Source organism: Branchiostoma lanceolatum, chromosome 5 (assembly GCF_035083965.1).
Source record: "Branchiostoma lanceolatum isolate klBraLanc5 chromosome 5, klBraLanc5.hap2, whole genome shotgun sequence".
In the NCBI taxonomy this organism is placed as follows: domain Eukaryota; kingdom Metazoa; phylum Chordata; class Leptocardii; order Amphioxiformes; family Branchiostomatidae; genus Branchiostoma; species Branchiostoma lanceolatum.
Window position 1 is genome coordinate 505,660 of NC_089726.1, and position 26,862 is coordinate 532,521.

The 26,862-nt window shown below is 43.4% G+C and overlaps 3 protein-coding genes across 3 annotated transcripts; 2 read left to right on the forward strand and 1 right to left on the reverse strand.

Annotated features, from left to right (window-relative positions):
• Positions 1 to 18,037: 18,037 nt before the first annotated feature.
• Positions 18,038 to 19,264, forward strand: LOC136435996 (snaclec coagulation factor IX/factor X-binding protein subunit B-like). The gene is made up of 2 exons (XM_066429708.1): positions 18,038 to 18,427; positions 18,685 to 19,264. The coding sequence occupies exons 1-2, from the start codon at positions 18,061 to 18,063 to the stop codon at positions 18,693 to 18,695; spliced, it is 378 nt and encodes a 125-aa protein (XP_066285805.1). The 5' UTR covers positions 18,038 to 18,060; the 3' UTR covers positions 18,696 to 19,264.
• A 2,362-nt stretch (positions 19,265 to 21,626) lies between these two features.
• On the forward strand, positions 21,627 to 23,350 carry LOC136434319 (snaclec agglucetin subunit beta-2-like). Its single transcript, XM_066427078.1, has 3 exons — positions 21,627 to 21,766; positions 21,914 to 22,357; positions 22,587 to 23,350. The coding sequence occupies exons 2-3, from the start codon at positions 22,219 to 22,221 to the stop codon at positions 23,051 to 23,053; spliced, it is 606 nt and encodes a 201-aa protein (XP_066283175.1). The 5' UTR covers positions 21,627 to 21,766; positions 21,914 to 22,218; the 3' UTR covers positions 23,054 to 23,350.
• Positions 23,351 to 24,989: 1,639 nt separating this feature from the next.
• LOC136434480 (reticulon-4 receptor-like 2) lies at positions 24,990 to 26,459 on the reverse strand. Its single transcript, XM_066427297.1, has one exon. The coding sequence runs from the start codon at positions 26,457 to 26,459 to the stop codon at positions 24,990 to 24,992; it is 1,470 nt and encodes a 489-aa protein (XP_066283394.1).
• Between the last annotated feature and the right edge of the window lie 403 nt (positions 26,460 to 26,862).

Sequence of the window (26,862 nt, forward strand, 5' to 3'; positions counted from 1 at the left end):
TATAGTCCCGCTAGGACGGAAGAAAAAACCCGAATGTCATTGTTCTACAAAACATGGATTGACGCAGGATTTGTACACATAAACGACTTGCTAGTTGATAACCACATAAACGGGACACCTGTACTTACCAAACTTGGGGACAAGAGAAACTGGATACAAGAGCGATATGTTATAAAAAGAGCAATACCAAATTGGTGGTTAATATTGTTGCAGACACCCAACGTATTAACTGTACCACAAGTAGAAACTGCTAATTGTTCTGTATATACTAGCAAGCATTTGTACAAATTGTTACTTACAGACAAAACTGAATCTCCATATGTTGTAAAAAAAAGTGGGCCCGGTAATTGCAGAAAGATCCAACAGTTTGCAAAGTTCCATGGAAAGATAGAACTATAGTTTTAATTAACTATAGACAGAAAACTATCAATTTTCATTTTTAATTTGTTTGCATAAAATTCTTCCAAATAATCAGAAACTCTTCAAATGGAAACTGATACACTCACCTCTATGCCAAATCTGTTTCGAAATAGAGGATGAAAAACACATGTTTGTTGAATGTCAAAGGCTAAAGAATTCTTGGGAAAAGCTGAAAATATTCCTGAATACAATAATCAGTATCAAAGACATCAATTTTGAAACGCTAGCGTATGGACTTCCAAGGAACTTACAACGAGAAAACGCAGCCAACCATACAATAGTTATAGCACAGTATTCAATATTCAAAAGCTGGTGGCAACATAAGGATAAAGACTGTTATAAAGAGATCGATCCGTTTTCTGTTTTCTTAATTGACTTCATTTACTTCCTTAAAATAGAGAAAAATATATCATACAGAAAACATTGTTACATTGTAAAACCTGGGTTCACAAATAAAGATTATACTATGGAAAAAAATAATACGTTAGCATAATAGTAGAGACATTAGCCGCATAGCTATTCTATCGTCATATGCCATATGGAGTGCGCGACACGAACCGCATTGGAAAGGAGACACTTTGTTGTAGAAGCAGCCGTAGTCCTGCCCTAAGTGCAATTTCAATTTGTAACCTTTGTATATAAGTAAATATGTATTCGGATTTTAACTGTGAATTGTATTTGTAATTTGTCCGTCCCTGCACATTTGGTCACCACATCGTGATGACCATCGTGACCTGGGCTCGTGACCTACTTTCTTTCCAAATAAAGAATGATTTTACATACATTTAGTGATCTGAATGATTTTGTGCTTTAAAAAAGATTTTCATGTCTTGTGTCCAGAAGCAGCCGGCCAAAAGAAGGCTAAATGCATCAGCGGATGCAGGAAGGTCTTTCATATTGCAAGTCCCGTGGTCGTCGTGATCATCGCTGTTCTATCGTCCTATTTTGCAGGTCAGTTTCCTTTTTAGCATGTAATGAATATTGCTTCTTGAAGCTTGGAACTTCTCGTTGAATTTACAGCAATATGCAGAGATTAGCAACATTGATGTTATTTTTGTCCATACAGTCAGATTCACTGTTTTCGAGGAGGTGGGAAAGCTGCAGGCGCGAGTACAGGAGCTGGAACGTAAGTAGTTTGTCATGGCATCACAGAATCCTATCTTTATGCCAGGAAAACTATTAAAGTTGTCATCATGTAAGTTTTATTGTCTAACATTGTGGTACGAAAAATAACTACACACATTAGACGCTGAATTATTGTGCCGACAACTGTATTTTGACCATTCCTGTTAAACAAACACGATGGCTTCCGGTGTATACTTTTGGTCCTCTGGTCCACATGCATGTCAGGGCATTCTAAGAGGGTTGATTCTATCTTCTCAGTAGTCAAGGCAGGAGAGCCTCGGGCTTTCAGGCTTCCTGGGCCTCCCGGACCACCAGGAGAAGGGGGACCAATGGGTCCAGCCGGGCCTCCGGGAGAAAAGGGGGCCATGGGGCCAGCTGGTCCTGTGTCTGTCGGGCCTCCGGGACCTCCTGGAGAAAAGGGGGCCACGGGGCCAGCTGGCCCTGTGTCTGCCGGGCCTCCTGGAGAAAAGGGAGCCATGGGTCCAGTTGGTCCTGTGTCTGTTGGGCCTCCCGGACCTCCGGGAGAAAAGGGGGCCATTGGGCCAGCTGGCCCTGTGGGAAAGGACGGACCGCCCGGACCAGTTGGGCGCCGAGGGCTGATGGGACCCGTCGGGCCGCCCGGTCCAACGGCGATGCCCACGTCTCCAAGCCGTCCCGGACCGGCTGAACATGCAGGTGGGTCACACGTTCCAACTCGTGCCGATAGCTCTTTGTGTAATGCTTCATTCTTGAAATTGTCTCACCTTTGATCATGTTTTCGCAGTTATGACTATTTCATTGAAGTCGTGTAGTCGTGGGTTAACAAATACCTTACAAATGAATGCAGATGACACGAAATGTTAATATTCTAAAAATCATCGACTACCCAAAATTGAGATATATCTTGTTAGGTAGACACGTAGGAGTGGGATCCTTCCAAAAGTTTTTGAAATGGATATTGTCCCTCTAGACTCCTGTCTGACAGGTTATAGATTGCGGCGTCGAATCTGTTACAAGGTCATCCTCAAATCTAAGACCTTCAGCGAAGCGACTGCCACCTGTCGTAAAGTTGGCGGCACCCTCTCCATGCCACGAGACGCCGAGACCAACGCCTTCCTGGTCTCCTTGTTCACATCTGTGAGCGACGACGGTTTGCAGTGGATCGGCCTGCGTCGTCAGCGCGGAAAAGGAAGGTTTATGTGGGTGGACGGTTCTGTCCTTGGTGTCTACAACGCGTGGTATCCGAGAGAACCGACTGGCTCCGGTGATTGCGTTTATCTTGCCATAGACATGAACCAGAAAGGCTACTGGTTGAACTGGGATTGTAACCAAAAGTATTCCTTCGTCTGCCAAGTCGCTGCAGGTACGTCACGTGAACCTGCCTTTTTTTTCAGAAATGAATTCAAATGACATCGAAGAGCTTTAGTGCTCATTTCGCCCCAAACCCATTCGTTCATTCATTAAATCACACGCACACACAGACACACGCACACACAGACACAGGCACACACACACACTAACTCACACACACACACACACACACTCAGTCACCCATTCACTCTTTCTCATTAGGTCATTCACTCATTCACTCACCTACTCACCCCTCACTCACTCATTTACTCATTTACTCACCTACTATTTCCTTCAGCTTAGTTCTCTTTCATTCAATCTCCCTCTGAGTATCAATATAAATCATCATCGTTGTTGTACCGTAAGACTTGCAAAGACACCCCCATCAGAATCCTACTGATAAGAGTTCCGTTAATCTTTTTAGCACGAGGATAAGCGGCAGGCCGGATTCCCGCCACCACTGCTCCTCGGTTCTCTGCCATTCTCCGTTTACAAAACAACTCACAGCTACAACTGGGTAGCTGCAGTTCCATCAGTGGGCGCCAGGAATTTTTCTGATGTCATATCGAGCTTTTCGCGGTAGAATTGAACACAGAAAATACCGCCTTCTTGAAGTGATTTTAGTAACAGAAAGTACGACTGTATTACTTTAGTAAACCTTAACAATCGCACAGGAGGAAGGAATTTAAGAAAATATTAGTTATCAGTGTTGTCTTATTTTGAGTGGCAAAAGCCTGTTTTTTCCTTAGAAAAACGTCTTGTTGCCTGGTGACGTCAGTTCAGCTCAAACACTTGACAGCGCGTATTATGTAACAATTGCGCGTTTTTTAACTTTTGAAACTTTATTCTGTACAGCTCAAGTAATTGAGGAACGGAGGTTATTATTTTGTCTTTACATCGGTATGTGAAATGTTTTCCAACCAGTACATGCAATTAAGGGTAGTCAAGTGACAATGAGATTTGGATGTTAAATAAAGTTATATCAGTTACATGGTTTTATATATGTTACATGGTGTTCCCCATATGGTGTAAACAGTCTGCAATGTAGAGTCGTGAAATGATACGTGAAACTCCAACATGATCAGGACTGAAATAGACGTCACTAAACCTGCGGCTTGTTATGCTGTCCTGAGTTAATAAGAGTTATAACGTATTGAACGTTGGTCATGCAACATGTAATGTAGATGTGCCTTAAACAATCGTTTTAGATTCAATGATCCAATGCACACATAAGATCAGCTCATTGTGTGATTCTTGGTAATAAGCTTGAATGATAAGCCTTCGTTTACTTTTAAATCATTGCCATCTGTTTTCCCGATTCTTATATGTGTGCCGATTAGCAATGTACTAAAAGGTAGGAAAAGTTGAAACTAATTGATATACTCTTTACAAATTTAAAGCCTACGTTATTGCATGAGCACGAAATATTTGTAGTAGCAATGAGTGAATCGTAATAATGGGATTTTCATGGACGGAAAACTGGATGGATTTTGTATTTTATATGAGGCTCAGACGCTGCATGTAAAAGTATAAATCTTCTTGTAAGAAGCATGTGAGTAATCTATGGTTTGAACTTGTGGGTGTTAATCAAACAAAAACTTGAGCTTTGAATGGTTTGGATCTGATTTGATGTTAAGAAGCTGCGTGAAGAAGGGAAGAAAATTAGGATAAGAAGTATGTAACTGATTAAATGTAAAACATGTTCTGAAGATACAAACTAACTGAAGGCTAATGAAAGATCTGTGTAAAAGGCTGTAGATGCCAATAAAGAAATAATTGTGTTTAGATGAACGTTTAACGCGCCGTTGTTATTCTCATTGCGTAAGTGTATATACACTGTACTCATTCAAAGGTTGACTAGGCCTTGTATTTTTCATGATGAAATCGTTCCTTTGAACACTGATGTTCGATTATTGCCAGGTTCTGTAAACATCTTCTACCACCCATAGCCACCTGGCCTGCTTATATTCTGCAATGTCTGCATTGACCAAAATTAGCCCACACAAATGCAAATTTACCTTTCTTTTGTATCTCTACCAGCATATATGCATTCTGCACCCACCCTGAAAAATCCAATATTTCACCATTCTCCTATCAGTTCATTTCAGTTCATCCTCTTGAGTTAGAGGTGACACACATATTTCCACATCCTTCTGTCGCCCATGACAGATCGAAGATCCTCATCTTCAAGTCCAACATCCTCTTCGATTACTTTCTTCAGTGTCAACGACGGGCGACCACGCCTACGCCTTTCATTCGGTTTCCAGAGGAGAACCATACCCGCCATTTCCTCGTGGCCATGACACGGCCGGCCAGTGACAACCTACGGTTACGAATAACCTTAGTAATCTGTGGCATGTCACCATACAGCTCACTGTTTGTTCTGTGGCTCCTCCAGGAAATGTTGAGGGCTGCACAGAGTAGGCGGGTGTAGTTCCCATCAAGGCGGTTACATAATGACTTTGTTAATGTCCGAGCATCAGCCCCATACAATAAAATCGATTAAAAGACTTTAAGCTTCGTTGACCTTGCTATAGCAGGACTGTATCCGCGTCGCAGGGACCAACATTCGCCCGAACCCGAAGGAGGTGTGCGCGTGCGCGGGATCGGCTCTGCCAGAAGGAGAATGATATTCAATAGGAAGCCCAATAACATCGCCCCGTTTGAGCGCGCCATCTACAGGCCTACGTGTGAACTGCACAGTAGAAGCACTACCTGATGACAATAGATGCTGGGTTAGGAGAAAAATACTGACACGATTATTTTCTTATGGTTGAAAATCATTGCCCGTCTTTTTACATGTTCAGACTAGCAGTGGATGCCTTTGTAGGCTGTTCTGGACAACTATTTTCAATATGATTTGCCTCGATGTGGGCGGTGTTTGTTACGCAGCGTACATGAATTGCTTCCATCTCTGGTTTTGTATCTTAAGTGATGTAAGGCTTCATATTTCTTTGAGTCTGGGGCTACTCGGTAGTCAACGAGCGCCTTGCCAGGTGCAGGACGTGATTTTGCTGTGCAGAAACCTGAGAAGTACTAGTGGCACAGTTTGCTCCAAACCCAGCCGCCCAAAATAAGACGAAATGCACCAGCCGATGCAGGAAGCTGTGCCAAATCTCAAGCCCTGTGCTCGTCGTGGCCATCGCCGTTCTGTCGTCCTATTTTGAATGTCAGTTTCTTTGCGTCCTTTTTGTCACATAACAAACTTGAATTCACGAGTAATCTTTGCAGATATTTTATTACAGTATTATGTAGAAGACACACCAGCTATGCAGGCACGCGGCGCGACAGCAGTTGGTTATATTACACTGAACTGTCTGTCCACGCGCGCATCAAGTTTCGTTCGTTTCCCCTCACCAAAACAAACTTTTTGACCTTGCTGTAAATCGTACAAAGCTGCTGCAATGCAGACAAACACATACCATAAAATGCAAAAGAATTTGGGAAAACGATACTAATGTTGTAGAATGCCAAAATCAATTCCAAAGTCAAAGAAGAAGATGTGAAGAAACGAAAATGAAGAGTCTATAATTCCTTATACCGTACTCTCTGTACATGTGTTATTTGTTTGATCAACCCTCCTGTCCACGAAGATTTCATAATGAAGGCAACTTTTTTTGTCAAACTTTATTTTATTCGCACGCTCGCGTTAGTTTTGGCGTTCCCAGAGGATGTTATCCATATGATTAAATCAACATGGCCTTACCGGGTTCCTTGAGGATGGAACTGTCGTCACGTCACACTTTGAGGGGTTAAAGGTGGTGACCTTTAAGTGTGACGTGACGACAGATCTTCAAACCAAGTACAGGTGGAGTTGATAGCGGAGTCTACGATTTGTAAGCTGGATAGTGCCCCCCGCCTCGCTATGTGCTGAAATAAGGCTCTCGGGTGCCTTCAGATAGGTTTTCAATGCGTGGGCTGACTTTTTTTCCCGAAGATTTGATCTTCCCTTATAAGGCAAAGGTTTCAGAGCTTTTCCAGACTAATCGCGACAAACGTATCCATATTCAAGCATCTTGACTCTGGCTGTTGTAGTCTGCGCACTCTTTGCCTGCCGCAGTACAGCAGAAATGTACGAGCAAGCAGAGCCTGTCCGGTCCCCTTCCTCGGGGCCCGGCAGCGGCCAAACCAGTGGGCCGCCGCCCCAACCCTCTTCTGTCCATCAGGGTGGTTCCCGTGGGCGTGTCCGCCATGGTAACGGCGCTGACAGGTGGCAAGGGGGCCAAGAATCGTCTTCAGACACGTACGAAGAAGCCGAGGCGGTGAAACGTGACGTAACGTACACGTCTACAGGTAGCTGATTGTATAGTTGCTTTCTTCTTCGTCTTACGAATACTGCATAGATAATGTATGCAATTAGCCATGTTTCCGGATCCTAACGTTAGACATTTATTTCATGTTTTTTATTCAAGATTTGTTCTCTATTTTGTTTCTTATCATCCGACAAAAGAATTATGGTGGTCGAAAAAGAATACTTAACGAAATACTGTAAATGCAGAAATGTTCACGGTGGTTTTATGTTCGCGGTTTTCGCGGCGACCGTTTCACCGCGAACTTGACGTCACCGGAAACACTTTTGTCAAATACTGTAGCAGCATGTGACTATAGCGATGCCGCGAACCTAAAACCACCGCGAACACTCCATTTTCGCCTCAGCGCGAAATAGATATTCATGAAGTAAACCTGCAGACGTGTACGTTTCGTCACGTTTCACCGCCTCGGCTTCTTCACACGGGTCTGAAGACGACTCTTGGTCTCCTTGCCACCTGTTAGAGCAAATACTACTCGGTTCACTTAAGGCCCCCTCTCATTGGGCTGCGGTACTGTGGCGGTAGCGTGCGGTAGCTTGGAAATGGCTACCGCCGCAGTGCCGTGCACAGACCTCGGCGTACCGTCCTAGTGACGTCTCAGTGCCGTACCAGTGCCGGTCCACACCGCCGGCGTGCCGGTTGAAATGGCGATTTTTTTTCAAAATTTGAAAAAAAACGCAAGTGGCAAAGTGCCGCGTGCTCGCCGGGAGCTTGCCGGGAGCTGACCGCGCGCGCTATTGTGTAAAAGTGATATGTCAGTTTCAAGGTTATACGTATATTCGATAACATGTTACCTTTGTTGCACCAAGTGTCATAAGTGAAAATCCTTTTATCACTTGAAATCAATTTTTGATGCATTTTTTTAAATAATTTTGCACTGTATTTTTATCCATTGACAGCACTGCGATTTCTGATTAATTGAAAGCACTACCATCAAACTGCAATCGGTCCATTTCCCTAGCTATTGATCTGTTTAAGAGTTTGTCTAAACCAAATTTACTGCATTGTAGTGAGGTTGAGGATTGTAGCTGTAGATCCTCTGATATTTTCATTGGGGTATTGCTTAATCCCACTGAAAATTAGATCTCTGCATTGTACATTTATTCCAGTACGGAAGTTGATAGACTAGTCGCTCAGGAAAGGAATCAGACCACTCGTCTACATGCACTCGCCCTGCTCTTGTGCCATTCAAGAAATACAGTGATAAACTGAACTTGATATACCAGTCAGGCACTGTATCGCAAATTTTACTCAATGTTTCGCCGTAAGGGGTGAATTAGAAGAATTCCTATTGATCGTTGATAGTCAAATATAGTTGATTAGATACTCTCGCTAAGATTAAGTAATTTACCTACTAACAGGATTATTAAAAAAAGACATACGACACATCATTCGAAAAAGAAAATGACTGGGCTACTCACGCTCAGGACATATTATGTAGACATGTTTGGATTAGCCCCGCAGTTAACGTTGATACCAACCGTTTTGGATATAACGTTGGGTAACCTAAATTCGGGATTTTTCCGATAATAGTTGACTGAAATCAATCTAGCAGAACAATAAAACATCCTTTTTTTCTATTATTCTGTCAGTATCATGTACTATCTTTGCACTAATCATATATATGGTAGATTTTGTCTCTAGTCGTGCTGACACCATAATATTTCAACTTGAAACTACCGTGCGCCGCACGCACAATTACGGTGCTGTCGGACAGGGGGGCACATTAATTCGGGAGAGAAGATTCGTCTTGAATATCTTACCGCTAATCACACTTTATACAGCAGCTATTCGTTCCATCCTTGGCTTGAGGAGAGTGCTATGGATATAGACGTGTCCAAGTAAAAAAAATATACGAAAAAACGGCCGTACCGCACACATCAGGCCAGTTCGGGAACAAGCCGTGTGTTGAGTCGGTAGAACGTCACTCAAAGTCGGCCCATCGTCATCATCGGGCAACGTGTAACGTTACATTATTCATGGCAAGTTAGCTGGATACCGTAGCAATGGTAATACTACTATGTCCATGTGTTCCTTGTTGTGTTAGGAGCAAACTTTGAGGAAAATATCTTCCTCAGTCCACTATCACACGCAGCATTTAGACAAAAAAGTGTTCCTCACAAACCTTTGTCGTCTGCTTGACAACAGGATTCTGGTTAACAATATGGCGGCGGGAAAATACACCTGCCGTAGGTTGTAGCAACAGAGAGGAGTTTTGATGATTAATCACACTTAGAATCCAGTTGTAGGTTAGCAAAAGAGATTGTAATAAGTTGTCTTGTAAATAATTGTGTTTAGCAGGAAGCGGATGTGACATTTTTCTTATAAACCAGCCGACAACCATGTTGTGTACTTCTCCCACGAAGCCCTCAGACTGTTCCAATAAGGGACGGAGAGTTTTCGACCTCGTCGCCTTATAATCCATGCTTATCGAAGCTTTTCAGACAGTGTTCTGAATACGTAAGTCTGTCAGGTTTGCATTTCTAGCGGTATTACTTATGTTGCATCTAGCACATATCCCTAAATACCCCGTTTTCGAAAAATCCCGACTTTAAGTACCCCACGAATTTAGGTTACCCAACGTTACATTTAAAGGAAGTGTGAAACTTCAGCCTATCTGGTACACAGAACTAGAACGATATGTCCCATGTATTGTTGTCATATCCAACTCCTATACCACCTACATAAGTCAATTTCATAATACTTCATCCTAAAAGCGAGGGAAAAATAATCCATACATGGCTTTATTGTAATTCATACACTGTTATCGATAATGTTTTGTACTTATAATTGTAGGATAGGTTAGCCTTGCAGTATTGTTGATTTAGTGCCATATATTGTACCATATACGATTGTCGACCAATAAATTTCATTCAATAACTTGCTCATCTGGGCTTCTAACGCAAATGCGCCGCACGCCAGTGAGAGTGCAAATGAAAATTGGTGGAAGAAACGCGACGGTGCCGTAAAAATCTGCCGCCGCAGTGCCGGAGTCCAGTGAGAGGGGGCCTTAAGAGCCCTATTTACTACATAGTAACTCTGCTAAACTGCACTGACTAGTAAGAGGTTATGACATTAAGATTTTAAATCCGAAGAATTTTGTAATTGTGATGGTTACAATGAAATGTTTTTATGTATATGTAAATTTGATTATTGATATTGTGAACAAGCCTGTTAATTCAGCCTCAGGGCTGCCATGAGGCCTGTATCTGTTTGTCTACTGAACTGAATAAACCTGTCATCATCAAGCTGTGGCGTGTAGGCAGAAGAATTGATTCGAAATTGGCATAAAATTTTGTTATGAACTAACAAATGAATGAATTATCTATCACTATCAGCAATAAAAAGCATTCCATAGGCTGCATTACACATTTTTACAGATAATGCTTTCCAAAAATGTTTATTTCTTAGCCAATTTGAAAATTATCATTCATACAGTTTAGCCATCTTAGAGATGTAAGCATTCTGTTATTCTAATCTATCGGTTCTTCCTATGTGATAATGGCGCAATTATGTTGATCCGAGATTCAATCACAGTCATGACCAGAACAAAATAAATGTTTCTAACAGACCGTGCGTATCCGGGTGGAGCAAGCGGCCGCCGTGCTCTCTGTAGCTTCATCCGCTCCCACCGCAGCTGCATGGCTGCCGGGATTGCGGTGCTGCTGAGCTTGGTCGCTGTGGGACTCGCCCCTCTGACGTTCATCAATAAGGAGGTAAATACTACAATATCTAAAACAATAATAAGTTTATTGCAAATTCATGCCCGAAGGCTAAATGCAAATAACATACATAAAAGAACAGGGTACAAAATAGGTATAAAAGCTGCTTCTCTAAATTATACAAACGTAATTGTCTATAACTAGTGAAGGGCTTGACTTCTCTTTTGTAAGCAATGGAAGACGTAATGTCCCATATTTTCTATAATTTGTGGGTTTTTGGTAGTTAAAAGAAGAATAGGCTTTTCTTTGTCTGTAAGCTTAGAGAAATTCGGATAGATTTTAGTGGTCGGAATAGACAACTCATATCGTGCATTATCATGAAATGAACAGTTTGATATAAAGTGCATTTTGTAACAATGTTTCCATTCTCTTATCTTGGACAGTATTTTCTATATCTTAGTCTAAATGGATATCAAGATTTTGTGGTTCTTTGTGGTTCGTTTTATTTTGACGTATGACATCGTGAATGGTCTTTAGGAAATATCGGAATTGACCATCACTGTTGACGCCTTGAAACGAGACCTGGTCAACACGATTGCGGCCTTGGAGCATCGTCTTCACGACATGAGCAAGATGCCAGGCAAGTTGAAATGACCTTAAATTATCAAATTCAAAAGTACAACTTTGCAATACTTGTGAATCATCATTTCTGAATAGGCTTTGTAATTGTAGTTCTACTTTATCAGAGCCACCAGCTGCAGGGCCTGCAGGAGAAAAGGGGGCCATGGGACCAGCTGTCCCTGTGTCTGCCGGGCCTCCTGGACCTCCGGGAGAAAAGGGAGCCATGGGGCCAGCTGGCCCTGTGTCTGTTGGGCCTCCTGGACCTCCGGGAGAAAAGGGGGCCATGGGGCCAGCTTGCCCTCTGTCTGCCGGACCTCCGGGAGAAAAGGGAGCCATGGGGCCAGCTGGCCCTGTGGGACAGGACGGCCCGCCCGGACCAGTTGGGCCCCGAGGGCTGATGGGACCCGTCGGGCCGCCCGGTCCAATAGGGATGTCCAAGTCTCCAAGCCCTGCCGGACCGGCTGAACATGCAGGTGAGGCACACATTCAATCAGTGCTGAAAACTGTTTGTTTAACATTTCATTTCTGTGACATATTTTGATATGTTTTTTCCATCAATCGCCCACCTTGACCTTTGCCCCACAGCTGCTTGCACCATGACACGTTTCACTTGACTGGTATTTTTAGGGTTCTCGGGAGGCAATCAGAATATTATATAAATATTATATAATTATTTTGTTTAAATATTATATTACATAAATAGTATATAATTTATATAAATACAAATACAAAATCAGAATATTGTAGTTGTAGCCTAGCAGAAACTCTACTTGCCAATTTTGGGCGGGTGGATTTAGAAAACTAGTAATATCTGAAGAAACAAAGCTACGAGAAATGTGTACTGCCTTCATGTAAGGCAAGCAATAGATTGACCTTGCCTTAGACCTTAGTTCCTCCAAGAACATCAGTGCTGTACAGGTCGGCAAATGGTGCTCCTCCGGAGATCTCGGCTCTGTGCCGTTAGTTACATTTCCTTCGTTGTTTCCTTCATTGTTCCGAACCCGAGGTTTTTTTCCATCCGAGACTGTACACTGCAATGGATAGTCAGTGCAGAAACTGGAGTCCTTCTAATATTCCCTGCGTCACTGTAAATCTCTCTTACAGCATCTTGCCTCGAAGGTTACAAATTGTTCCGCGGAATCTGCTACAAGGCCTTCACCATAAAGAAGTCCTTCAGCGATGCGGTCGCGACCTGTGGTGAAGACGGCGGCACCCTCGCCATGCCCCGAGACGCTGAGACCAACGCCTTCCTGACCACAACCGTGAGCGTCATCGGACACAGCTGGTTCGGCCTGCACCGTCAGAGCGAAAATGGAAGCTTTGAGTGGGTGGATGGTTCTGCACTTGGTGACTACAACTCGTGGTCTCCGGAAGCGCCGACTGGCTCTGGCGATTGCGTTTGGTACTCCCCACTCTCCGGCCTGTGGTGGAACTATCGATGTGAGGTCGAATTCAACTTCATTTGCCAAGTCGCTCCAGGTACGTTATGTGAACATGCCTTGCTTTTGGTTTAAAGCTGCTCCGGCATATATTTGACCACTGGTCTTACTGAACCTGAAAATCTTATCTATATAATGTTATCATTTCAGTAAGAGGATAAGCGGCAGGCCGGATTCCCGTCATCACAGTTCCTCGGTTCTCTGCCATCCGCTGTTAAACAACTCACAGCTACAACTGGGCAGCTGCAGTTCCGTCAGCGGGCGCTAGGGAGCAGTTCTCTTCATGTTACTGTAAATGCAAAAATGTTCGCGGTTTTCGCGGTGAACTCTTCAACGCGAACTTAAAACCACGGCGAAACTTGTTGCCCACTCATTACTGTAGTGCTACTATTGTTCCAAACGTGAATTTAAAACTACCGCGAACTCTCCATTTTCTCCCTACCGCGAAATAAAAACCACGCGAACTTGAATGTATTTGCAGTATCACGATCTTTTCGGGGGAGAATCTAACACAGAAAAAACGGACAATCACACCACCTCGATGAATCAGTACAGCGGCAGCAAATACGACTGTATTAAACAAACCTTCAGTAGTCATGTAGGTAGTTTGTTCAGCACGAGGATAAGCGGCAGACCGGATGAAGTAGCTCAGTGACAGCAAAAACTGACAATTACTGTAACATCTTAGTAGAATTTTAATAATCTTGTAGGATTTTAGTGGACTTTTATTTCTTTAAGTGGAAATATTTTTCGTCAAAAACGTCTAGCTCAACAGGTATTCAGTGATGCTGAAAAACAAGCGCCAACAAGACATAATATTACTGTATTACACACACACACACACACACACACACACACACACACACACACACACACACACACACATACATACAAACAAACGCGAGAATAGATTGTATAAGTATACACACAAATATACATACAAAATGAACATATAAAAATATTTTGTTTGACGGATGTTCGATGTTATATCATCACGCGATTCAGGATGGCCGTATTCTTGCCTCCTGCCATGTGATGAAGACTTCAGTAAAAAAAAACACTTTTTTGTGCGTTTGTGTTTGTAAATGTATGTATGCACCCTGGGGATAGCCTCCTTTAGGGCTAAATGGTATCACAATAAATTACATGGATACACAAATACGTCTGATCCCTGATGATGACTGTCCTAGACACTACAGCTAAACTCTAAGGATGGTCTTACGAAGGCCGCCTACTCAGCCGAAGTGCTTAAGATTCGCAGGCAGCGTCTCAACATCCCTCAAGGATCTATCCGGATATCCGTCCTTGATGTCACCGCTTCTGCTTGTTTGCCCAAGGTCAAGTTGGAGGAGTTAGAAACCCTTGTGAGATGGCCAAACTCCCTACCTTTTCAAAGTTGCTCCGTGACATAACTCCCCTTTTTGCAATGTAGAGGGGTAATCTTAACACCCTAACAGCGCCAACAATAAGGTATTTGGTAAATCTCCGTTCCCTATCACCATTGTACAACATTTTAGCCCAAAAAATTATGAACTTGCGCCTTGTTTAGGCCATGGTAGTTAGAAGAAAAAACATTAGCGGTTACCATTGTAGAAAATCGCCCGTACTGGCATACGCACACAACTACTGAGGATCTGTGATTAAATTTCCAAACGTTTACTGACGAAAAGAACCCTTTTAACCTCACAAAACCCACTCATTGTAGCAAAAAGTGCATGACGTCGTCTTCCACTGCTTCTGAAAAAGAAGCCAAACCCAAAAAGCTTTAGATTGTATTCCGTAGCAGTTCTTAGAATAGTCACTTGTTCCACTTGTCACCATTGTTAACTTGTACCGTCTGTATACTTTTTCTATGCATTGTTTCATGTTGCAATTAGCCCTTGGGCACGAACTTAAAAATAAAACTCAACTCGACATGAAGACAATAAGAATAGCTCAAAACAAAATAAAACTGACAGCTGTGGATTCCAAAAAGTTCATTTTGTGGAGCTTAAGGTGACCGAATTCGAAGCCAACAATCTAAACCTGTGGCTTCTTCACGGCGCTTGGTACGAGCGTGATACCTTTTAGTACCTTGAGGAAAGTTTTTTTATGCTTGTGCTGACGTTTCATCCCCAAAATTTGTCTGCTGCTTGCAGAAAAACAAAATGCCATTCCCCCTGCGTCATAGCCTGCTGATCTTTCCATATAAGGCAAGAGATTCAGCACTTCTCCAGACTCATCGCGACATGCGTTTCCATATTCATGCATCTTGGGTTTGGCTGTTGTAGACTGCGCACTCTTTGCCTGCCGCAGTACAGCACAAATGTCCGAGCAAGCAGAGCCTGTCCGGACCCCTTCCTCGGGACCCGGCAGCGGCCAAACTAGCGGACCGCCGCCCCAACCCCCTCCTGTTCACCAGGGTGGTTCAAGCGGGCGTGTCCGCCATGGCAACGGCGCTTCTGACTTGCGACAGGAAGGGCTGGGCACGTCTTCAGACACGTACGAAGAAGCCGAGAGCGTGTACTACACAATCAAGGATCAAGATCTGCCGCCGTCTTTACATGGGGCGGGGCGGCAGCAGGAGTCAGCCCAAACGGGGGTCCAACCCAGCGGACCGCCGTCCCAACCCCCTCCTGTCCATCAGGGTGGTTCCCGGCAGGAAGACCAAGAAACCGAGGCGTCTAAACGTGACGCAACGTACACGTCTGCAGGTAGCTGACTCTTTCGCAGTTAGTCTATAATGCATAGATTTTAGAATGTGTGAAAGTAGAATAATTTTTCAAAGTGAACGTTAATGGTTTGATTATTACTTGTAACATACATCGCTTCTTAGTTTCTGACAGGAGGATTATGAGGAAGGCAGAAAAATATTAAAAACTATTTATGAAGTAAAGACCCGACAAGTAGGAAGAAGAATTTTGATCCAATTAATTGATAACTCTGGTACTTTGAAGTCATAACTATTTCCTGTTGCTTTCTTGAGCTGGTATTAAATACTTAGTAGTCGGTAAATCCTCCAGTTTATTAGTCATTTTGTAGATGATGCATAGTCTGGACATTTTTCGTCTGTCTTTGAGTTATTTGTTACAGTGCCATCCACTACGTGAGACTCTTCATCGCTCTGCAGTGTGCACGTTAGTGTTCTTTTATCAGCGATACCTTGGCGCCATGAAATTCGGGGTTTGTGTGAAATTAAGTTGTTGTGTTTGGAGGAAAGTGACGAAGCGACTACCCCCCCTCCCCCATTCCTTTATGAAACTTTTATGTTGATATGATATGATACGAGGTTCAATCACCTTTGTCAGTACCAGAACCAAATACCTTTTTCTAGCAGTCCACGAGTGTCCGGGTGGACCAGGCGGCCGCCGTGCTCTCTGTAGCTTCATCCGCTCCCACCGCAGCTGCATGGCCGCCGGGATTGCGGTGCTGCTGAGCTTGGTCACTGTGGGACTCGCCCCTCTGACCTTCATCAATAAAGAGGCAAATACTATAATGTCTATACATTTTCTCATTCTCTTTTCTTGGACAGCATTTTCATTCCTCTCTTAACCCTATATAGACTTGGGTGGGGGCTAAAAGTGCCCCCGCTAACTTTGACGTTGTATAACTGCCGGACGATGGGGGACTAGGACTGCCGAATTTAGTGACTTTTCCTAGAATTTAGTTGGCAACAATCTTATAATAATAGTGTAAGTTTATCGTTTGTGTGTTGCCATGGCAATAGGTTTCTGACAGGCATATTTTACAAAATGCTTATTTCATGACGTCATCGATCAAAATCCAAGATGGCGGACCATATCATTATATAACAATTATCTTAGGTATAGAAAAGGCTTCCCACCCTTCAAATACGTCATTACCTGGTATGTTTTTGACAAAAAACATTCAGATTAACGTTTTTAATCTATTTTCATTGTATTTCATGGTTATATGTTGAAAAAATATATTTTAAAAAATCCAAATTGCCGATCATATGACGTCATTCTATGACGTCATTTTCACGTCATTGTGGTTACCATTAACAGCAGAAGTCTTGGTAGACCCTGATATCGATAAGAAACCCTTTTTGTTAAATACTTTTAGGTATTACGGGAATTCCCTATGTAGACGGGTTTAGCCAATACAATCATATCAATGACGTCATAATTACGTCATATTATGTCATAAAGATGCGAAAACTACAGGAGTAATTAAGGTTGTTTATCACCTCCTGCAAATTTGGTGACCATAGTGGCAATACACCATACCGTTTGGCAATTATGAGGGGGCTTAAGTAGACATCAAGATCGGTGAGCCTTCCTCTTTAGTTCGGTACATTGTATGAAAATTTCCCATCATGAACTTTCTTTAGGAAATATCGGAACTGACCATCATTTTCGACGCCTTCAAACACGACCTTGACAACATATCCCAACTGTCCATTACCTTGAAACGCGACCTGGACAACATATACCAACTGTCTAGCACTGTTGACGCCTTGAAACTCGACTTGGACAAGGAGCGAAACCGAACAACCGCTCTGGAGCAGCGTCTTCACGAGATGAGCAACACACCAGGCAAGTTCAGATGACCTGAAAATTACTTGACTCAAAAGGACGAATGTGAATCCTGTTACATGTGAATCGTGTTTCATGTATTCAAAAGAACGAAGAACTTTACATGTGAATCGTGTTCTCAACAGACTTTGACTTGTAATTGCACTTATCAGGGCTGCCCGGGCGTCCGGGAGTAGAGGGGCCTATGGGGCCAGCTGGCCCTGTGGGGAAGGACGGGCCACCCGGACCAGTTGGGCCCCGAGGGCTGAAGGGACCCGTCGGGCCGCCTGGTCCAACAGGGATGTCCGAGTGTCCAAGCCCTATAGGACCGACTGAACATGAAGGTGAGGCACAAATAGATTCCATCATGTGCCGGAAGTCGTTTGTTAATGTCTCCATTCCTTTAATTTGGTTTCTCAGCCATATTTTGGTATTTTGTTGCAGTTGAAGTCTGTAAATCTTCACGGATAAACACAGATGATACAAAATGTTATTAATTGAGCCCGCAAAATATAGATTTTCTAACAGTAAATAGTTTCTAACAGTAAATAGTTGGTAAATTTGGGTCCTTCCAATACTAGTATTTTCTTTATAAATTCAAATCTTTCCTACAGCATCTTGTCCCGGTGGTTACACCATGTGGCATGCAATCTGCTACAAGGTCTTCAACACACGTAAGACCTTCGGTGATGCGGCCGCGACCTGCGGTGAAGACGGCGGCGCCCTCGCCATGCCCCGAGACGCTGAGACCAACGCCTTCCTGGTCTCCTTGTACAAGTCCGTGCGCGACAATGAGAACGTCTGGTTCGGCCTGCGCCGTCAGCACAGAGGAGGAAGCTTCGAGTGGGTGGATGGTTCTGCACTTGGTGACTACAACTCGTGGGCTCAGCAAGTTCGGGATATTTCCAGCGATTGCGTTCTGTACTCCTCATACCTGACGAATGGCGACTGGTTCAGCATGCGGTGTGACATCAGGAACTCCTTCATCTGCCAAGTCGCTCCTGGTACGTCATGTGAACCTGTTTTTATGGAAATGAATTCAAACAACATTTAGTTGTCATTTGAACTATTCTCCTACTCATTTACTCTCTCTTTCTTTCGCTCACTCACTCATTCACTCACTCACTCACTCACTCACCTCCTTTTCACTCCCTCACTCAATCCTCTTTTGAGTATTACATCATCATCGCTATTGTGCTGTAAAACTCGCAAGCACACATCATTTAAATTTTACTGATAGGAGTTTCGTTTATCTTTTCAGCGCGAGGATAAGCGGCAGGCCGGATTCCTGCCCCCACCTTTCATCGGTTCTCTGCCATTCGCTGTAACACAACTCACAGCTACAACCGGTTGGCTGCAGTTCCGTCAGAGGGCGCTAGGGTGTCGCGAGCTTTCCGGGCAACAATCTAACACAGCAGAAAAGGACAATTACACCAACTTGATGGAGCAGTCAGTAACAGCAAATTTGACTGTTTTCATCTTAGTAAACCTTAAGTGATCATGTTGGATTTAAGTGGGCTGTTCTTTTGTTGCTATTTTTGTGGGGATGTTTTTTCGTTAAATGTCTAGTTGCATGAAGACCGCAGTCCAACTCAACACCTGTTTGTAATGTACTCACTTTTACCTGTACAATGTGCAAAGATAAGATTCCACAATTCACCCTGCTACATTGAAGTTACTGGGGAATGTGTATATACATATATGTACATGTATGTATATTTACACACACACACACACGAAAACATATTGTATAATCACCCACACAAACACAAATGTATATACAACATCCAAATATATGAATATTCTGTTTGACACTGATATGGTAGATGTGACAACTCGCAATTCATCCTCCTGCCAAGTGATGCAGACTTCAGTAAAAAACAAACGTTGTCTTTGTGTATGTATGTATAAATGTATGAACCCTGGAAGATTAGCCCCTTAGGGGCTAAAGGGTATCACAATAAACTAATCTAACTGTATAAAATTTTAAAATAAACGTATAGCTGTGAAATTATTTGTGCAAGTCTTTTATTGTCGGGTTTAAACAAAGGATATCCGTGAAGTACACAAACCAGTATGAATTGTGTTAAGTCCAAAACATAAATAAACATACTGAAGTAACATATTACCCACAACGCATCTCGCTGTATATGCCCAATTCGAACAGTGACATGGCTTATTTGGTGAAACTCCCCTCGGTCAGGGTGTGACCTTGGAGGCTATAGCGGAATGTTCCCGGGTTCCCGGAGGATGGAACTGTTGTGACGTCATACTTTGATGGTCAAAGGTAATCAACCCCTTGTTCTCCCAAGTATAGAAAAAAGTTTATATTACAGATTTCCATCAAAGGACGTTGACAGCGAAGTCCACCGTCTGTATACATGTAATGCTTCGGTCCCATGTCCAATCCGGGGCCGGTCGGGACGTTTGTGGAAACGAAAAAAAAAAATGCATGTCAAGAAAATACAAAATATATGGTTAGGAGTAATTTTTTAATTGTTGTGTCTTTTGTTGTCTTGACATAATATTCTTCGTTCCCACGAACTGCCCGGCCGGGCCCCGGATTGGAAATGGGGCCGACGCACAGGCAGGATAAAACCCTCGGTCTGGCCGTTTTCTGGAAAAGGGTTCTCGGTGCATTTTGGGAAATTTCGCAGTGCGTTTGACCTCGTCGTCTCGAAGATTTGTCTGCCACTTGCAGAAAAACAGAATGTCATTTGCACCGCGTCATCCCAAGGACATTACCGCACTGGCCGAGCGCTTCTCCAGACTAATAACGATGTTATGTACCCTCGGTTCCACTGTTGTAGTCTGCGCACTCTTCGTCTGCCGCAGTTCAGCAGAAATGTACGAGCAAGCAGAGCCTGCCCAGACCCCTTCCTCGGGGCCCGGCAGCGGCCAAACCAGCGGGCCGCCGCCCCAACCCCCTCCTGTCCACCAGGGTGGTTCCCGCGGGCGTCTCCGCCATGGCAACGCTTTTGACAGGCAACAGGAAGAGCTGGGCATGTCTTCAGACACGTACGAAGAAGCCGAGATAGTTTACTATTCAATCAAGGATGAAGATCTGCCGCCGTCTTTACATGGAGGGGGGCGGCAGCAGGAGTCAGCCCAGGTCAGGGTCCAAACCAACAGACCACCGTCCCAACCCCCTCCTGTCTATTACGTTGGTTCACGCGCTTCTGACAAGCGTCAGGAAGGGCAAGAGTCGTCTTCAGACACGTACGAAGAAGCTGAGGCGGTGAAACGTGACGCAATGTACACATCTGCAAGTAAATCCCTTTTTTGTCGTTTTGTGGAGGAAATTATCATGTTTTAATTCGATTGTTATTGATGTTGCTTGTTAGTTTCTGACAAGGTGATTATGGTGAAAGACGAAAATATTGAAAACTATTCATGAAGTAAAGATCCAACCAGTAGGCAGAAGAATAAATTTGCAATTGTCACTATGCCGATATTATTTTTTACATAAAGACAAGTGGAAGTTTTCTGATCCACCGTTATAACTAAACAAAACACACACACACACGCGCGCACACACACAGGCACTGACACACTCACAGACACACACACATACATACACACACACACACATTATATATATATATATATATATATATATATATATATATATATATATATATATATATATATATATATATATATATATATATATGTGTGTAAAACGAAATACACACGCACGCACAAACACGCACACACACACACACACACACACACACATATATATATATATGTGTGTGTGTGTGTGTGTGTGTGTGTGTGTGTGTGTGTGTGTGTGCGTGTTTGTGCGTGCGTGTGTATTTCGTTTTGTTGTATATATATTCATATATAGCGACTGTAAATAATATATTTTAACACATCAATGCTGGGTCGATAACTCTGATACTTGAGGATATGACCATTTCTTGCTGCTTTACTGAGCTGGTGACTCCGAGTGACATCGTCTACACGTAAACATCTCCATCGCTCTGCAGTGTGCACATTAACGTTCTTACATCAGCAAACACTTGCTGCCATGAACTTTGGGGTTTGTGTGAAAGTAAGTTGTTGTGTTAAGGAGAAAGTGTTATCGAAACGACTAAACGCCCCCCCCCCTTCTTTATGAAAAATTTAGGTTGATATGATTTGAAGTTCAAGTCACCTTTATCATGTACAAAATCATATAATTCTTTCTAACAGACCGCGCGTATCCGGGTGGAGCAAGCGGCCGCCGTGCTCTCTGTAGCTTCATCCGCTCCCACCGCAGCTGCATGGCCGCCGGGATCGCCGTGCTGATTAGTCTGGCCGTGGTGGGACTCGCCCCTCTGACCTTCATCAATAAGGAGGTAAACAATGTAATGTCTTAAAACATCTCCCCATTCCCTTTTCTTGGACAGCATTTTCATTCTTTCTCTTAAGTAGACATCGAGATTTGTCTGCCTTCTTCTTTAGTTTGGTATTTCATGAAATTTCCCATCCTGGACGATCGTTAGGAAATAACGGAACTGGCCGTCAGTTTCGACGCCTTTAAACGCGACCTGGACAACATGTCCCAACTCTCCACCACCGTCGACGCCTTGAAACGAGAGCTGGACATCGAGCGAAACCTGACTACAGCCTTGGAGCAGCGTCTTCACGAGATGAGCAAGACACCAGGCAAGTTCCAATGACGTCAGAACTCCTTAACTCAAAATGACGAATGTGAATTATGCCCGTTTAAGTTTTTACATGTAAGTCAAACTTTGATTTGTTATTGCACTTATCAGGGCCACCTGGACCTTCAGGAGAAAAGGGGGCCATGGGGCAAGCTGGCCCTGTGGGAAAGGACGGGCCGCCCGGACCAGTTGGGCCCCGAGGGCTGATGGGACCCGTCGGGCCCCCCGGTCCAACAGGGATGTCCGAGTGTCCAAGCCCTATCGGACCGGCTGAACTTGGAGGTGAGGCACAAATAGATTCCATTAAGTGCCGATAAAAGTTGATTCCTTTGCCGTTGATAAATCCGTATATCTTCGAGGATAAACACAGATGATACAAATGTTGTTAATTCCAAAAATTACTGAATCCACGACAAAGAGATATACTTTCTAATTGAAGGCAAGCAATACATTTAAGAGGGAAATAGAATATTTTCAATATGTTCTGTGTTGATGCAAATCTTCTTTACAGCATCTTGTCCCATTAGTTACACCATGTGGCGTGGAATCTGCTACAAGGCCTTCGACACAGAGAAGACCTACAGCGATGCGGCCGTGACTTGTCGTGGAGACGGCGGAACCCTCGCCATGCCCCGAGACGCTGAGACCGACGCCTTCCTGGTCTCCTTGTACAAGTCCGTGAGCGCCAGTAAGCTCTACTGGTTCGGGCTGCACTTTCAGCGCGAAGGAGGAAGCTTTGAGTGGGTGGACGGTTCCGTACTTGGTGACTACAACTCCTGGGCTCCGGGAGCACCGGATCACTCCGGCGATTGCGTTTTGTACGCCGCATACCTGAAAGGCAACTGGTTCAACATGCGGTGTGACATCAAGAACTCCTTTATCTGCCAAGTCACTCCAGGTAACGTTACGTCATGTGAATCTATAGAATCCGCTGTGAAACTTGAAGAGACGCATAGATCATTCTTATCTTACAGATAAGAGTTTCGTTTATCTTTTCAGCATGGGGATAGGCGGCAGGCCGGATTCCCGCCACCACTGTTCATCAGTTCTCTGTCAACTCACAGCTACAACAGGGCAGCTGCAGTTCCGTCAGCGGGCGCCAGGAAGCAGTTCTGTCCATGTTATAATGGGTTTGTCGGGCGAGAATGTAACACAGGGAAACTGATAAAAGGGCAACTATGTGTGTGTGTGTGTGTGTGTGTGTGTGTGTGTGTGTGTGTGTGTGTGTGTGTGTGTGTGTGTGTGTGTGTGAGTGTTCGTGAGTGTGTGTGTGTGTGTGTGTGTGTGCGTGTATGTGTGTGTGTGTGTGTGTGTGTGTGTGTGTGTGTGTGTGTATATGAGTGCGTATGAGTGTGCGTGTGTGTTTGTGCGAGTGTGTGTTGCTGTGTTAACATGATATGTGCAAGGTTAGTAACCATTCAAGGCTGGCCATGTTTTTGAACCCTATGTGATTCAGACGTCGAATAAGTAGAAAAAAGTTTTGACTGTTACATACATGACGATCCCTCAAAGATGTAGAACATCTCAAAAGTGCAGTCAAGAAATGCTTTGTGTAACTCTAGCATGATCAGAACTGAAATAGAACCTGCGAATTCTAAAGCTGCCTGCATTGGGCCAGAGTTATAATGTATTGAATATTCACTACTGTAAATGTTTCATTTATTGACTTAAATTGAATTTACCATTCCTAACAATACGTATGAGACAAATGTGAAGCTTGTAGTATTGAGAAGGACTGATACGCTTTAACTAACACTCAGTTCTACGTGACATGTAGGACATGGATTTATCTCAAATGTCTAATCCACATATAAGAATGTAATACAGACGCTTTTCAGTGGTATAGTATGTAGTATGATTCAAGATTAGGAGAGTCTGCTTTAAACTATGTGATAACGCTAATTCTATATATCTTTCTTGTTCTCATGCAATAATTCTAAATGGCAATCTTACGAGACAACCTGGCTATTTAGTACGGTACTGTAGAACACAGCGGATGATGATGATATAAAAAAAATAGTTGATCCATCCTGATACGAGGGGCAGTCAAAAGTAATGCAAGTGTAAATTGAGATATTTCAGTCTCAGGAAGATTTGTGCCTTTACATTTGTGCCGAATTTCAACGCATTTTAAAGGAAAAAATGAGCCCGTTATGAAACCAATTGCATTACGTTTTTACTTCCCCTCGCACAATATTAGTGGCCATTGTGAGCAATGAACATGCAAATATGCCAAATACGCCGCAGGCACTTTGAATCTAAACACGTGTACAATTTTGGTAAATTCGAGATACTGCCATACACAAACCTATTGTATGTATAGTTCAATGTATACAAAGAGAATAAAACGTGTGAACGGATATTTTTGTATCTGTCACAATATGACTACAAAACGACATCGCATGCTGTGGCTGAGCTTAACAATCACATCCACAATCCTGCTATATCTATCTAAACTACAAATATGCACAATTATATGTATATCATATATGGTGCAATACATGAGAAAAATCTGAACTCATTTGAATATTTCGGTATTTCATAATACTACTACTACTTCTATTGCTACTGCCACGACTAGTACTTATACTGTCAGTAGGTCTGTATGCAGATTAAGACAAATACTGCGAAAAACAAAGCTCTACAATGCTCCAAGGTCAGAACTTGACATTGGAAATAATCTGATACATACACATCTGCCCTGATGTTTCAGACACTGTTACAATATTAATATACATCGGTCTTTAGCTGAATCATCAGAACAATACCGGGTACTGTACAATCAGCAACTGTTATACCCGGTGCAGTAAGTTAGGAATTATTTTCGATCATGAAATGAAATTCTGAAGCCAACATTCCAAACACACCACCTAAAAACTAAGCTGCAGCATCTTTAGCAGCTGTGATTATCTGGCTATTGGGCTGTGGTCGGCCTCTTTTCAGTAACTACAAAAGACAGGTAATCATCCGCACCCATGATCACCTGTACAACTGTCTCAGTATCTTTAGCAGCTGCTCTCACATGGCTGTTTTGATACTCGTTGGATTGAGAATCATCTTTTACTGACTCATACTCGTCCTCATCCATGACTCCCTGTGGGGTATCGGAGTATCTCTGTGCAGCCACTGACCCATTCTGGTCACCAGCCGGGAGACCTGACACATTTCTAGGAGGAAGAGAAGGAGGTATCACCTCATATTCATCTTCGAACCCGCCAAGATGCTCTCTTTGGCCGGAGCATGTAAGTGGTTTTCGTGACGGAGTAGCTATATAATCATACTCTTCGTCAGCCCCTAGCCGGCCATGCCCTGCCTGGAAATTAGCACTGACAGTGACAGTAGCTGTGGGGTTTGTGTTGTTGAAAACAACTCTTGCATTTGGGCTTTTGGGGCGATTTTTGGATCTCCTCTTGCGCCAGAGTGTGAGAAAGATGGCAACAAGTAGGACAGTGGCGCATGCACAGCCTGAGCCAACAAGAACAGGCAGGGAGAAGAGTTGAGAAGTCCAAGATCCTGTGTAGCCAAAGTGAACATTTGCGGGCTCGTTTGATTGGGACTCTTTACAGCTTGACATCAGATCGTCAGGACGGATATCTTTGAGCCTTTTCCCACGGAAATTTCTGGGTCCTTCACATGTGATTTGGTTTGCAAATGGACGAGACACAGTCATCGTTTGCCTGAAGGGAACCATCCTACAGTCACACTGCCAGGGGTTCCTGGCAAGGTTCAAAGTAAAGTTTGATGGCAATTTTGCAAATACCTCTGCTTTTAGGGCGGTAAGCTTATTCTGTTGTAGGTGCAAGGTTGCTAGTTCTGGTGTTGGATTGAAAGTTCCGGGCTGAATTTCAGTGATCTCATTATTGTCTAGATAAAGAGAGGCAAGATTCCCCAGCCCTGTAAACATGTCAGATCTGAGGTTTGTTAACTTGTTATGGGCCAGGGACAAGTGCACCAGTTGCGGTGTCGGATTGACCGTTCCAGCCTGAATGTCACTGATCTCATTATAGTCTAAGCTAATCTCCCTCAAGTTACCCAGCCCTGTGAACATGCCAGATCTGAGAATTGTCAACTTGTTTTGATTCAGGTACAAAGCACGTAATTTCGGAGTTGAATTGAAAGTTCCAGTCTCAATGTCCCTGATCTCACTGTTAGTAAGGTTAATGACAGTCAGGTTGCCCAGGGCTGTGAACGTGTCCGCGCTGAGGTTTGACAGAGGGTAGCTTGCTAGAGATAAGCTAGTGATGCCTGCCGGTAGGTTCCGAGGAACACCGCCGCTGCAGTCAGCCTGAGAACCCGAAAACCTGCAAGAAGCTTCTGTAGTTCCGCCGGACACCTTCAGGATGACCAGAAGGGACAACAGCATCCCTGGTAGCTTGTCATCCATGGTGTTCTCTCCTGCAGAAATAATCATATAAGGACAAAAATGTTTGCTCCCTGAATATATAACATAAAAGCACCTTTCTTTACCGACCCGTCAAACCAAATGTTGACAGACATTTTTCTTCCTGAAGAAAGTTACATACATTAAATCACGAGGAAATTGTTCCATGTTGTTCTGTATTCCCTGCTGTAGGGATTGGGTAAAAATCACTGACCCCGTAACAATGCTTTGAAAAAAGCATTTTTCTTTATAGACATTTCAAACAAATGACTAATTAGCATAATTTTCAAATAACGCTATTCGTGTGCACAATTTATTTACACTCGAATTGCTACAATAGCTACATATACCATGTTATTCATATGTTATTTGTAATCATGTAATTTTATATGCAATTCCATTCCAT